The sequence below is a fragment of the Diabrotica undecimpunctata genome, chromosome 2, assembly GCF_040954645.1.
Source record: "Diabrotica undecimpunctata isolate CICGRU chromosome 2, icDiaUnde3, whole genome shotgun sequence".
Taxonomy (NCBI): Eukaryota; Metazoa; Arthropoda; class Insecta; order Coleoptera; family Chrysomelidae; genus Diabrotica; species Diabrotica undecimpunctata.
This window is the reverse complement of record NC_092804.1, coordinates 146,015,425-146,031,230: the sequence shown is the minus strand read 5'-3', so window position 1 is coordinate 146,031,230 and position 15,806 is coordinate 146,015,425. Positions and strand designations below refer to the sequence as shown.

The following is a 15,806-nucleotide window of genomic DNA, read 5'->3' as shown; positions in this document are numbered from 1 at the left end:
TGGTCTTTAGTTTCTTTATATTCACTTAATTATTACTAGAATACCTCCCTAGTTATTCTTGTATGCTTTGTTAAATACATAAATTTATTTAAAAAGTCGAATCCTACTTCGTATAAAAAAATGAATATAAACTTAAAGTAGGATAGATCCCGGGAGTTGGCTGTATACTATGGTAGTTAAAAAACTTGTATCGAAGTATTGATTACTTCTGTTGTAATTTGCCTATATTTAATCATCAAATTAAATCAAATATCCAAACGGATTACAATAATTGATTTTTTGTTCAGAACGAATATTTCGGAATGATCGGTCAATATTCAGTTAAAGTACTTGCGCTAATAACCGCAACAATAAGCAGTGGTTGTATACTGCAAACTTAAAAGTATTAAACTTAACGGCATAATGTCGATGAAAATAGATTTAACTATCTGCAAACGGTATGTCCTTACTTGAAATAGTACTCACGTCTTTTGCAACATGAAATCGCTGTTCAACACTGAGGATAGTCCAATCTCTTATATTCCTCAGCCAAGATTTCTTTCCCAAGCTTTTCTTCGCTCTACTCTTCCTTGCGTGATGACATGTAAAAGAGAGTAATTATTGTTTCGAAGTATGTGACGTAGATACGAGATATTTTTATTATTTTAATTGTGTTAATAAGCTTTCTGGCATGTCTAATTCATCTTAACACTTCTTCGTTTGAGACTTTTGCTGTCCAAGGAATTTTAAGAATGCGCCTGTATAGACACATTTCGAATGCCTCCAATTTTTTACGGGTTGGGCTTTCAGAGTCCCAGCTTCTACCCCCTATAGCAACATACACCATGAGAAAGACTCAGAATGCTCAAGAAAGAAATAAAGGACCCAACAGAAGACGCAAAACCGATTGCTAAAGCCCTTCTACCATATGCAAAGGGTACAACAGAGAAAATAGGTGCTAAAAAACATAATATAGGAACGATATTTAATATAGACAGTAAAATCTCAACTATTTTATCATTCGCTAAAACAAAAATATCATTGGTGAATTAATGAGTATACGAGATTCCATGTGGAGAGTGTGTTAAATTGTACATAGGACAGACCAATCGAAGAATCAATATTAGACGAGAAAAATATCCAATGGGGAAAAAAACGTCATCCCTTGCACAAAATGTCTCAAATACAGAACATACAATGAACTTAAACCAAACGACGAGGCTAGCTAACATTAAAATTAAAAGAGCATGAGAAATCAGAGAATCAATAGAAACAGAAAAAACCACAACAGTCTAAACCAAAGGCATGATGTTTAGAGGCTTCCAACAACATGGAAAATGGTATTGAAGAGAAAGTAAAAAATAAATCAGGCCACAAGACCAACTAGTAGGACCCCTTCTACCTATACTCGTACAGGGCCAATCACAAGAAGCGTTACCAAGGGCCGTTCGAGATAAGCGCGCCAAGATCGACTATATAAATAACCGCTTTAACCGGAAGAGCCAGTTCCGCATATGCATCTCTCGCATGGGGACACATATGTAACACATCAAAAAAGAAAATACAAGCGGCACATAACAGCAGCCTAAGAGAAGCAGTCAACGTACCGAGATACGTTGCAGAAAGATTCCTCTTCAGAGAATTACAACAAATTAGAGTGACTGATATAATGAGGGAAAAAGCAAGGACAAAGTTCGCTCAGATAGAGAACCATCCTAGTCACATATTGCGAGAGATCATGAGGTACGACGCTTTCCACAGATGGAATCACAAGAGACCCAAACAACAAATAGTAGAATAAAACTAAACGTACTAGAGAGAAAATCAGTAAGTACACCAGAGAGAAAACAAAACACCAGAGAGAAAACACTACAAAAAATAACAAAAACAACGCACCAAGAAGATAGTTCGTAGTTCAAAAAACTCGTGGACAATCGCAACGTAGTGTGGACCCAGTTAATTTTAAGTAGATAATTATTATACTAATATGCACTAATTCTGATATTAGGTTTCAGGCATCCTACAAAAAAAATCAAAAAACTACTAACAAAAACCGGCTCAAGCCACAAAAAAATAATAACAAAAATCATTCAAAACCCGGGCACGTAGGGCCCAACCCCTTGAGCACTAAGTCGCCGAAATGAGCCTAGCTCAGAGCGGAGACTTGAGGCCCAAGTAAGCAATTTTAGTTCGCGGATAAGCCACAGTAAGATAACAGGATTATAGCGACAATGCGCTGTCCTGAGTTTTGAATTCGGTTAGGAAACCATGTTGGAGTTCTATTACCCAGGACTCCCACATGAAGAGCATTTGGCTGAAAGTTGTGTCCCTATCGCGCATCAGAGTGCTATAAGGGGGAAAGGGATGGTCTGGAGCATTGGAGCGCAGTGGAGTGACTCCTGTTTTTACTCGAGTTAATACACCTCGTTCCAATGAATTGTTACACCCGAACGTAATTCTTAGGGGTGAACATGTCTCACAGGCTGGGCTTAATTAAATTGCTTGCTTGCTTGCAGAGCCAGTTGCGGTTGAAGCGGCTTGGGTACTTCAAGCAACAGCAAGTAGCTTTACTACCTGACCTGACAATGGCAAGTGCGACCTTGCCAAAAAGTCGTCAAAATATTACAAAAATCTCAAAATGTTACAAAGCCTCCTTGCTTTTGCCTCCTTTTCTTCGTATTTCTATATTTAATTCCCTCTTGAATATTTAATTTATACCACAAATTTTAATTTTTTAATAAAATTACGTTTTAGGAGTTGCGGAGACAAAATTATATATAGAATGATTGAATATTCTCCATTACTAGATTCTAGCAATATGACCTCCAAAGACTGGATTAGAATAGCGAAAGATATTGAGGTTTGTATATGTCTATCATATCATTACGCAGCTGACTAAATTAAGATTTTATAATAAAAATAAATACAATTTTAACTATAACTGTACATTAATCTTATATACTAAAACGCTAAGCCCTTTTCTTGTCCACCACTTTACTCAAAAACCATATTAGATAATTAAAATATTTTTTCGGAATATTATTAGTATTACGTATGAGATTGTCAAGATATACTTTTGGTACAAAAATTCACTTCCGGTTTTGAGATGACCGGAAGTTAAAATTTACTTTAAGTTTTAGACCCCACAATGTATATATGGATCGAAAGGTCTCGTCGAGACGAATCTAAATATGTACTTCCGGTTGCGATCCGACACCGGAAGTGACCCGAAACGCGCATAAAACGTCAAGATAGAGCAAATCTGACACCGGATTCGTGATCAGCATGCAAAATTAACTGCTAAATGATATCCATGTCGACATTTGATGAACTAAAAATTGCATTGCGGTTTTGAGGTCGACTTCCGGTTTCGTTTTTATTAGTCAAATCAATAGAGAATTCAACGTAGAGTTCAAAAATGTAAGTTCACGAAATTATCATTTATAGTTTTTGAGTTATTGATAAAAATATTTTTACTTCCGGTCATTGTATATATTGTATATTTTTCTCGCAAAATAAAAATTTCATTTAAAAAACTCGATGTCGAGTTGGTCCGCTAGTTTGTAACTATTTTAAAAGAGTTCAGTACATTATTCATTATATATCTTCGGACGTAGGCCTCAGGTTCTTTTCCAACTTTTCTTTTCTTGAAAACTATACGTGTTGCTTAAATTGGAACATGTTTCGCTTAGTATTATTGAGGATGGATTTATTTCTTTTGCTGCTGACTAATTTAATATGTATAGCTCTTTTTCCACAACCTATTAATGAAAAAGCAAAACTACAAAGAAAGATAATGCTGCTCCAGTCGTGAGAGACGAAAATATCACTGAACTTCTAAAAAGCATACGAACAAGCTAATTTTTTCTGAGAATGTCAATTTTGGGATCCTTAAAAAATACAAAAAAGTTTACCATTTCTACCTCCGCGCTTCCCCCTTAACCCGCTCTCTAAGGGGGCGAGGGAACGGAAAAAATCGATTTAACAAGAATGTGTACACTGTAGAAAAAAATGTTTGAAATAAAAAATGTAGCTGAGATAATTCTCTCTTTCTGATAATTCTAAATCGATTTTAAATAAAATTTGTATCAACTCGACGGTAAAAATAAACATCAATTAATAAAATTTCCAGTGCTGCGTGCTGGGGCTTTTTCTGAAATGCTTATATATAAAAGTTTGTATTATGATTTTTTTTTCATTAAAAAGAAACATTGCCGCATTAACCACCAGGTTATTAACGGCGTTACTCAGTAAACAAAACTTTAAACCTGATACAAAATATTGATTAACCTTAGGTAATTTAATAAGATTTTTACGTGACAGTTTTCTCCTAATAAATCAGGTAGAGTATTTGGTTTATTGTTTATTGAACGTATTGAACGTATTGAACGTTGAACGAAATAGTATTTTGGACACTCAATTAACAAATGGACGATGGTAAGAGGCGTAGAACATAGGTTGCACAGGGGGCGTTCAATGGCCGAAAGTAAATAAGAGTGTGTGATCTTAGTGTGTCCTTCATGTAGGCGCGTTAAAACCGTTTGAATAAACCGTGTATTAGCACTAGTTTTCGACTGTCGTGTATCTGGTTTTAGCGATCTTAATTTAGATTGCGATGTGTGTGATCACACGCACTAATTCAGATTCCGCACTTGTTACTGCATCACGAGCACTACTGTCTGCCTCTTCATTGCCGATAATTCCTATATGCGATGGGATGGATCCATATAAATTTAGGAGTTATGTGCTTCTCTTGGGCGATTTGTAGTTCAGTTTTTATTAGTTGCTCCAAGAGCTGTTTAGGATACAGATGCTGTATTGCAAAAAGAGAGCTAAGCGAGTCGGTGAGAAACAGAGGTTTTGAAATTCTTGAGAGGTGTGCATGTTTTGGGGCACGATACAATCATTAGATTTAGAGGCATCGGTAAAGATGTTTGTGCAATTAAGGTAGTGTCATTTAGTTTGTTTTTGATTAGTATGTTGTTATTGCATTTTTTGTAGAACTATAAATATTAGAGAGGTTTTGTAATTTGGGATGCTTATTAACCATGGAGTCGGATATTGGATGTCACAGTGAAATACATCTGGGATTGTTGTGTCAAAATTATTCAGAATTGATCTTACTCGTGTGTAAGACGGTTTTCCAGTACGAAGTTTATTAGAGAGAAAGTCAAGATTATTTTTAGAAAAAGTATTCTCGAAGAGTGGATTACCTTTATTAGCAGCTACAAAAGAAGCGTGTGAAAGTGTTAAAAGTGCCCGCCTATACTGCAATGATGGTTCTCCAGTTTCGGAATATAAGCTTTCTATGGGTGAAGTGTGAAAAGCTCCGAGAACGATCCGAAGTGCGGCATTGTGGATTGTATCTAACGGTTTTAGGGTACTCTTGGTTGAGGAGGCATAAGCAATTGAACCGTAATCGAGTTTGGATCTAATTATTGTTTTATACAGAAGGAGTAGTGTAGAGAAATCAGAACCTCAGAAACGATTTGATACGGTTTTAAGTAAATTGAGTGCTTTTTCCAGAAAAGTTTTTGATCCTGCCACAAACCAAGGAATTTCACGGAGTTTTGGAAGGGAATAATCCTGTTGTGAAGATAAAGGACTGGTGTAATGGATGATTTTTTCGTAAACACCATACCAGTTGTCTTTGTAACGGAAAATTCGAAGCCTGTACTAGCTGTGCATTCATCTAGTTGGGTTAAAAATGTCTGTGCTATTCTGCACATTGATTATTTTTCTGCTCCTTTAATGTACACCATTAAATCGTCGGCATAGAGCGAGTTTTGAGAGGTTTATTTAATTTGTAGCTTGTATTATTGTTATATTTGAACTTCGGTTTTCTTACCTTTTCTATTTTAACAATTTTTTAAATACTCTTAAATTTAAGTTCATTTTAGGTTTTGATCCTCTTATATACCTATTGTAAAAATATAGTCATAATATTTTTGACAGTTATAGTTCATAAAAAAATTAATTATTTATATATTTCTATAAATCTGTTTTTAATTGTTCTTAATTTTTTTCTAATAAGAATATTTTTGTTGATGAATATTAACATTTAAATACCTATTTAGATAAATAATTAGCTTTTATTAAATCTGTATCTCATTGGACTCCAGTACTATCATTAATTTATTAATTTCATTACTCATTTCATTACGAGTACAATACATTACAATATAGTAATTATATATGTTTATATGTGGTTGGTATAAACTACATTATTATAATTACTAATATTATCAGTAATTAAATAAAAATAATCTTTAAATAGACGTTTATGTACCTATATTTTTTTAGTTTTATTATAACAAATATGACGGATTTGTTGTTCTTCATGGTACAGACACATTGGCGTATACTTCTTCAGCATTGTCATTCATGTTAGATGGCTTACAAAAACCAGTTATTATTACAGGATCTCAAGTAAGTTTTATAACATTTAATACAAATTTTTGTGATACTTGTTACGATTATTTAAAATTAAACATAGGGTCATTTTTAAATACATTATTTACTTAAACCTTTTATTTATTAGTACAATTGTTTCTTAAAATTAAAACCTATTTACAGACTAAGACACATTTCACGTAGTTTTTTTCAAACATTTATATAATTTGTTTATTACTCGTCGTATGTTTTTTAGTATTTTTCACTTAATCCAAGCGGTCAATTATATTTTCGTACATTTTTTCCGACACTTTATACCAACAACTGAACATTTTGATTATAATTTTTGTTTTTAGTACACTTTTATTACTAATTCCAGGAATAAACCTAAAGACTGCTGGAAAATAGTAAATTTCGAAAGTAAAATTACAAGATCCAGTTCGGTACAATCTGATTTACCTCCAGACGAAACAAATCAACTTTTTACTACAATTGCACATAATATAATTACATCTCTTCCCACTATTAATGTCGATGTCCTCTTCAATTATGTAAATTATCCTTCTCCGAGCTAATCTTTTTTTTCGTCCCGTTGTGGAAGAAGAGGTCTCTCAAATAATAAAGTCTCTTAGTAGTTGTAATCGTAGGGACGTTCACGAAATTAATAGCAAAATTTTAAAAGAAACTTACCAAATAGTTTTAACACATTTCACTCATCTTATTAATTTAATTCTATCAACTGGAATATTTCAGGAAGTACTAAAATACTGAATAAAAGTACTATCTATCTACAAAAAAGGTGATTCCTTAAAATCTGACAATTACAGACCCATAAGCAATGTTCCTACTTTTGGGTAAGTGATTGAAAAGGTTATCAAACAACAATTGTATTCCTATTTTGAGTTAAATAATTACTTTAGCAACTCACAATATGGATTCAGAAGTGCTCGTTCTACTACGAACGCGGTATTTAATGTTGTGAGCGAGGTGATTGAGAGGCTTGAGCGAAGCAATCGCATAGCAATTTCTCTTTGCGACGTATCGAAAGCTTTTGACTCCGTTTAACACGACATTTTGCTCCACAAATTAAATTACTATGGAATCAGAGGTATCCCTCTTAAGCTTATAACTTCTTATATACAGGGTGGTCCTTAAGTAATTGTACAAAAAGAAACCGTAGATTGTACACTTTAAAATATTTTGATTTAAGCCAAATTGCTTTAATAAAATGTTGATATTAAGAAAGATACAGGGTGTTAAAGTGGAAATTTAAAATTTTAATTTTCGCTATAACTTTTATGTTTGTGAACATTTATGTATCAAAATTCATAACGGGGTAATATTGAACATCCTAAATTATAATTTGATGCATTCTATAATGTAGCTGATAGAGGGCGTCACATATGCCATATATGTGGCATACATTTGCACTCAACTTTTTTGCTCCTTAAGTTACCAGTGTTTGTGATATAAAATATTAAAGATACATTATTTTAACAAAAAAAAGGTATACTTGTTAATAACTTCAAAACTCAACAGTTTTCGAGATAATCGCATTTTACCAATCAACTACATAATTCAGATTTAACACAATTACTCCAAGCAACGAAAGAAAATTGGACAAAAACATCAATACTTCTAAATCTTGGTATAAAATGCCTTTAATAAAGTTAATAGTTAACGAAATATTAAATAAAATAAATATATTAGCAGGATAGAATAGTAGAATTTGACAAAATAACAGAATAATTGGATTTTACATCAAACATTTTACGTTTTGTATTAAATTAACGTCATAATCAAAATATTTTATTTATAAACCAAATTAAGAAATAGTTAAACTAAATAACATTAAACTTTTTGTCAAAGTAAGTGTTCGATATGTCCACCATTTTCTTTAATTCACTTGTCAATACATTCCATAAAAGATCGTCTCATATCAAATAGCATCATTGGTTTTAAAGAAACTGCTGCAGTATTTATAATAAGTATTATAAGTATAATAATAAGTATTCTTTTGGGATTTTTATGCATTAAGTAATTATATTAATATCTCACCACATGGCCAATCCAACGTTCAGGAAAGTTGTATTTAAGTATGTTCTCACTGCCCTCTCTCTATAATGTGGTGGTGTACCATCTTGCATAAACCACATATTTTGCCTTTAGTTTGATGACAATTCTTCCAATAAATCAAATAAAATTATTTTATAAAAAATGTAAATAAATCTCACCATTCAAATTACAAGGTAATTCGCATGTCCGTAAAAAATAATTACCAATTGTTGCAAACCATACATTTATTTAAAATTCATGTTTAAAATGCATATCGTATGGTTTGGTACCATTTGTAATTATTTTTTATGGACATGCGAATTACATTGTAATTTGAATGGTGAGATTTATTTACATTTTTTTATAAAATGATTTTATTGATTGGTACACCACCACATTATAGAGAAAAGTGCAGTGAGAACATAATTAAATACAACTTTCCTGAGCGTTGGATTATTCGTGGTAGTCATATTCCTTGGTCATGTGGTAAGATATTAATATAATTATTTAATTCATAAAATTCCCAAACGAATACTTTATTATTATATATTATACTTATAATACTTATTATAAATACTGCAGCGATGCTATTTAATATGAGACGATCTTCTATGGAATATATTGACAAATGAATTAAAGAAAATGGTGGACATATCGAACACTTACTTTAACAAAAAGTTTAATGTTATTAAGTTTAACTATTTCTTAATTTGGTTTATTAATAAAATATTTTGATTATGACTTTAATTTAATACAAAACGTAAAATGTTTTATGTTAAATCCAATTATTCTGTTATTTTGTCAAATCCTATTATTCTATCCTGCTAATATATTTATTTTATTTAATATTTCGTTAACTATCAACTTTTTTTTTTTTTTTTTTTTTTTTTTTTTTTTTGTACCGCATCAACCCCTAGGGTTATTAGCGGGTGGTATATCTTTATTTTAGAAAAGTTACATTTAGTATATTATTACAATTTACATAATTTAAGTTTTGGAAAATACAAACATTTTATGTTATGTTACAGTTTGTTATACAGTTTACAATTTTTGATAAAATTTATTGTATTGCTGATGTCTTCTTTTAGAGTTTCTTTCAAATTGTGTTTTAGTTTTGCTGTCGATCTTGCTGTTGAGTACACTGGACAGTCTATCATTATATGTTGCACTGAAAATGGTATTTGACAGATGTGGCAAATCGGCTGAGGGTCCTTGGAGATGATGTATCCATGTGTAAATTTTGTATGACCTAGCCGCAGTCTGTTAATAACTACTTGGTCATGTCTTTTAGCTGGGAGCGGTAGTAAAGCAGAAGTAACATCTGGTTTGATACTTTTTAATTTTGCTTCTGTTTGGTTCCATTTTACTTGCCAGGTTTTGTTCATGTAAGTTTTTATTAATGTTTTTTGGTCTGAAATTGGTATGTTTTGCATAATAGGAATTTTCATGTTATTGATAGTTTCTGTTGCTACTTTATCAGCTGCTTCATTACCCTTTATTCCAACATGGGATGGTACCCATAAAAATGTTATGTTTTTACCACATGTTTGGGCATTGTATAGCATGTCTTTTATTAATGCTAAATTGGCATGAGTAGGATACATCTGCTTGACACCATTTAAGGCACTTAGAGAATCTGATATAATAAGAAAGTTTGTATCAATGCTGGTACATTGGTTCAGTGCGTTGAAGATTGCCTGCAGTTCTCCAGTATATATGCTACACTCCTTGGCTAGACGGGTGACAGAGGTGTTGTCTTCAAAAATAGCTGCAGCAGCTACACCATTACTGCTTTTAGAGGCATCAGTAAAAATTAGTTTGAAATCAGGGTATCTGGAGATGGTAGACCGAAATTGTTGTATTATTTCAGAAGGATTGTGTGAATGTTTGGGATAGTTAAGTAAGGTAAAATCTACTTTTGGTATTTGAACTTTCCAGGGAGGAGACTGGCATCTGTTTGTAGAAGTGGCTCTCAATTGATGTATATCGAATTCAAATCGATTTATTCGTTCATTGAAAGGTAAGTTTCTAGGGCAATAATTTGAGTACTGATTTGGAGAGTTGCTCCTTATTAGGCTTGTTATAAACGGGTTTTCCTTTGCATTGAGATATTTAGTAGCACAACACATTGAAAAATATTGTCTTCTGAGAGTTAATGGCGGTTCTCCTGCTAGTACTTGAAGGCTGCTAATTGGCGTGGTTCTGAAAGCTCCGAAAACTATGCGTAATGCTGTGGATTGGATGATGTCCAGTTTGTTCATTTGAGTTTTAGTAGCAGTTTCGTAGCATATACATCCATAATCTAGTTTGCTTCTAATTAGAGCTTGATATAATCGCAGAAGAATAGTTGTGTCTGCGCCCCATTTGTGATTGGAAAGAACTTTTAGAAGATTTATTCTCTGTTGGCATGATTTAATTAGTTCATTTATGTGCGATGTCCATTTTAGTTGAGAGTCGAATGTCATTCCCAAAAATTTGATTTCGTTGATTGTTATAAGAGTATTTCCGTTAAGTTTTAAATTTAAGTGGTGTTGTGTTTTTCTTTTGTCAAATATTATTACTTTAGTTTTTTCGGTTGAAAATCTCAAGCCTATATCTAAAGACCACCCTTCTAATTTATTTAGTGTATTTTGTAATATTGATGCAGCTGATTTTAGGTTTTTACTTCTCATATATATTACAAGATCATCGGCGTAAAGGTTTGCTTTTACTGGAAGCATAAAATGGTTAGATACGTTGTTGATTGCTATTAAGAATAGCAGGGGGCTTAATACAGATCCTTGAGGGATACCATTTTCCAGTGATTTCTTAGTTGACATGACACCGTTTGTTTTAACTTTTATACTTCTGTTCTCCAGGAAGTTTTTGGCGAAGGCTAGGAATTTACCATCTATTTTCCAACTCTTCATTGTTTTTAAGATGTGATATGTCCACGTGGTGTCAAATGCTTTTGTGATGTCAAAGAAAATTGCTATTAATTTTTGTTTATGTATAAAAGCTTCGTGTATTTCAGATTCTAATGCTATAATGTTATCTATTGTAGACCGTTCTGATCGATACCCACTTTGGATGGATGTAAGGAGATTTTTCTTTTCTAAGTACCATTTTAATCTTTTGCTTAGAATTTTTTCCATTATTTTACAGATGCTACAGGTAAGAGATATTGGTCGATACGAAGAAGATAAGTTTTTTGGTTTATTGTCTTTTAAAAATGGTATTATAATTGCTTCGCGCCAGAGAGATGGAAATTTATGGGTCGAATAAATTTTGTTGTAGATCTCTACTAAAGTAACCTTCGCGCTTATAGGTAGTTTTTCTATGAAAACTGGTGGTATGTCATCAGGTCCAGGTGAGGTATTTTTGAGGTTATTAAGACTTTCATTTAATTCATCAAGTGTTATGGAAGTGTTTAGTGGATCAGCAGTATCTTCTATATTAATTTTTGATGCTTCTGTTCTTTCTTTGTGTTCTAAGAAATTTGGGTGGTACTGCTGATTGCTTGAATACAACTGATAGTGTTCTACTAAAATTTCTGAGATTTCGTGTTTGTCTGAAGTTGTTAGATCATTTGTAGTGATTGTGTCAATATGGTTAAATGTTTTTGAACCTTTTATTTTCCTTATTTTTTGCCATATATCCCTTATGGGCGTAGACGAGTCAATTGACGACACGTAATTGGTCCAGCTCTCTTTTTTTGCTTGTTTTATTAAAAATCTAGATCTGGCCCTTAAAGATCTAAAATTGTTTAAGTTATTAGGTGTGTTAAACTTTTTGTATATATTAAAAGCATGTTTTGTTTGCTTTAAAGCGGATGCGATTTCAGTGTTCCACCAAGGAAGAGGAGCTTTTGTGATATTTTTGGTTTTTCCTATAGAATCTCTGGCTGCGTCTAAAATTATACCATTGAAAGATGATAGAGTAGTGTCTATATTATCTGATATAACGAGATTTGGTATACGTATGCTTACTAAGTTCGAGTATTTTTCCCAATCGGCTGACTTTAATTTCCAAGTTTCATATGGTGTTGTACAGGTTTTTTCATCTTTGTCATGAGTAATTATTATCGGAAAATGATCACTGTCGTATAGGTGGTCCAATGTATTCCACTGTAAAAATGGAGCTAAAGTTGAATCACTGATAGATAAGTCTATGGAGGAAAAAGTGCCATTATGTGCATTGAATCTAGTAGGTGCTCCTGTGTTTAATAAAACTAGTTTTATGTTATTAATTGCTTCTAATAATATTCGTCCATTTTTATCTGTTCTTTGTGATCCCCATGCGATGTTGTGACAGTTTGTGTCACCCAAAATTAATTTTGGAGATGGAATTTGTTTAATTACATTTTGAAGTTCTAATAGAGTAGTTTCGTCAGGATGTGGTAAATATACGTTGCATATGTTGATTTTAAAATGATGTATTACCGAAACTGCTACTGCTTCCAGATTTGTATTTAACGGAATTTCTTGGGATTGGATGGTTGAATGTACAAAAATTCCGACTCCACCACTGGATATTTGCTGTACTGCTCGATTTTTTGTATAGGGCATATAATTTTTTAGTTTTGCTTGATTGTTGGAAAGACGAGTTTCTTGAAGACATATTATTAGTGGTGACAGTTCATTGATTAGCATTTTAATGTTTTCAATGTGGCTATAATAGCCATTCAAGTTCCATTGAAGAATGAATATAATTGGACTAATGAGATAAATCGTAGTCGCTTTCTTCAGTGAGGGAAGATTCATTTGTTGGATTTATTTTCTTTATAATTCTTGTGATATTATTTTTCATGCGTCTATCATTTAATTTTGAGTGAACCATTTTTAATAAGGTGTATAAGCCGTCAAAATCTTCTGTATAGTTTTTAGCTGTGACTTCAGGAAATTTTGATCCTATTGCGTTTATCACGAAGTCGCATAATTCAGAGAAATTTAGCGTATATGAAGGAGATGCTGTCATTAAAATGTTTTCAATTGGTTTTAATGTGGCTTCGACATCTAAAGCCTTTTTCTTTTTTTTGTGTGCGGATTTTTTTGGAGTTATGAAAGTTTCGTTTAGGTTTTTAGTTTCTGAGATTTCAGGAGAGGTTGAAATTTGCCTTTTTGCTTGATTGGTTGTTTTACTATTATTGCTGTTAGCTTTAGTTGAAGGTATGCTGTGTACTATAAGCGAATCATTTGTCGTTGGGATATCTGCAGAAATAGGGTTGAAACAGTTAGTTGTATCATCTGAAATATTTGTTGCTGAATTATTCTGATTTATTTCCATGAGTTCGAGTTCTGAGGTATAAGGATCTTTAAGTGTTTCTGTACCAGTTGATGTTGATGTGCAGTTTTCTTCTTTGTGGCCAGTAGTATTACATCTAGAGCAATTTAAACCATCTAGGGATAGGAAGATTCTGTAAGGAGTGTTGTCATAGGTTATTAAGATTGTATTTGGAATTGGTTTGGTGATTATCGGAGAGACAAATATTTGCCGCCTAAAGCTTAAGACATGACTATACTCAGACTCGGGCATGCCAACTTTTAAAAACGTTAATTTGGATACTGCAGTTATTTCTAGTTGTTTCAGTTCTTCTTCTAAAATACTGTTCGGAATGCTGGGGCAGATGTTTGATATTACTAGTCTCCTTGCTGGCGTAATAAGTCTTCGAATTTCTATCTCATTGCCTTGGATGAGTACTGTTTTATGGTTGTTTAGTAAGGTATCTACTATGCTAGTATTGTTCAAGTAAATACAAACTCTGTTGTTAGCTATTCGTGATGCAAAGATAACATTTTTTGGTGTGAGTAGAGACCCTATGGCTACTATGTATTCATGTATTTTAATACCTTGGATAGCTGACAGAATAATGGCTTGTTCTTTTGAAGGAAAATTGAAGTTGCTTACTGCATTGGAGTATGTCGATGTTGATGATGTAGTAGGTATACTAATATTTTCAGAATTATCCATTTTTAATTTTTGTTTTCTTCATTTGATAAAATTTTTCTAGAGCCGGTCTTGTATCGGCTAATTAGTTCGACTTGTGGAAGTTGCCAAAAAACCAGAGACTGGATTAATTGATGTGTTGTATTGAATTATGGGTTATGTATAATATTTAATAATATTGAATTTGTATTAAATTGGTAATGTACTCACAGTTTATTTTTTGTGTGAAGAAACTTTGTTGTTTAAATACTCTATTTAGCTAACAATATTTTAAACGCAGGGTTGGAATCTCGAATTAAACTTTAAAATGTGGAGAAACTTTTAAATGTGTAACCACACTTTGACAGTTATTTGACACTCCCAACTATCAACTTTATTGAAGGCATTTTATACCAAAATTCAGAAGTATTGATGTTTTTGTCTAATTTTCTTACGTTGCCTGGAGTAATTGCGTTAAATCTGAATTATGTAGTTGATTTGTAAAATGCGATTATCTCGAAAACTGTTGAGTTTTAGAGTTATTAACAAGTATACCTTTTTTTTGGTAAAATAATGTATCTTTAATATTTTTTATCAAAAACACCGGTAACTTAAGGAGCAAAAAAGTTAAGTGCAAAAATGTATGCCACATATGTGGCATATGTGGCGCCCTCTGTCAGCTACATTAAAGTATGTATCAGATTATAATTTCTGATGATCAATCGTACCCAGTTATAAATTTTTATACATACATGTTCACAAACTTGAAAGTTATAGTGAAAATTAAAATTTTTAATTTCCCCTTTAACACCCTGTATCTTTTTTAATATCAACATTTTATTAAAGCAATTTGACTTAAATCGCAATATTTTAAAGTGTAGAATTTATGGTTTCTTTTTGTACAATTACTTAAAGACCACCCTGTGTGTGGCAGACACCAGGCGGTATTGTCTAAAGGTGATCTATCCGATTTTCTATCCGTAAACATGGAGTCCCACAAGGTTTGGTCTTAGGACCTCTTTTGTTTGTTATTTATGTCAACGATTCGCCTAAATTCAAATCTCCGTACAAATTTATACAATTCGCAGATGATACGATATGATATAAAAATGCCTTATGGGGAAGAAGCAAAAGAAAGCTACATATTAGTATTTTAGCGGGGTTTAGTTATCTAGAACACTGCCGACCTTTCCTTATTAAATTTAAAATTATGCCACTATCTACTCTGTTGATAGTTCTGACTAAAATTCTTAGAAAACGGGTCCATTTAATAAAGCAGTCTGATGTTCACAATACGCGAAACTGTCACGACTTACGAACAAATCGCTATAGATTACGTCTTTCAGATAAAAATTGCCTTAATTATAACTATTACAATATTTTACCAAAAAGTATTAAACAGCTAAGCTATAATAATTTCGAAAAAGTTATAAAAAAATGTCTTCTAAACAGTGCTTTTACTGCTCAGAAGAATA

At 32.4% G+C, this 15,806-nt stretch overlaps 1 protein-coding gene across 1 annotated transcript in view; it reads left to right on the top strand.

Moving 5' to 3' along the window:
- The window catches only part of LOC140435019 (60 kDa lysophospholipase), a 70,757-nt gene that overhangs the window by 35,341 nt on the left and 19,610 nt on the right, over positions 1-15,806 (top strand). The window contains exons 4-5 of the mRNA XM_072523680.1: positions 2,734-2,839; positions 6,283-6,408. Coding sequence (XP_072379781.1) covers positions 2,734-2,839; positions 6,283-6,408 — 232 coding nt within the window. The remainder of the gene's footprint in view (positions 1-2,733; positions 2,840-6,282; positions 6,409-15,806) is intronic.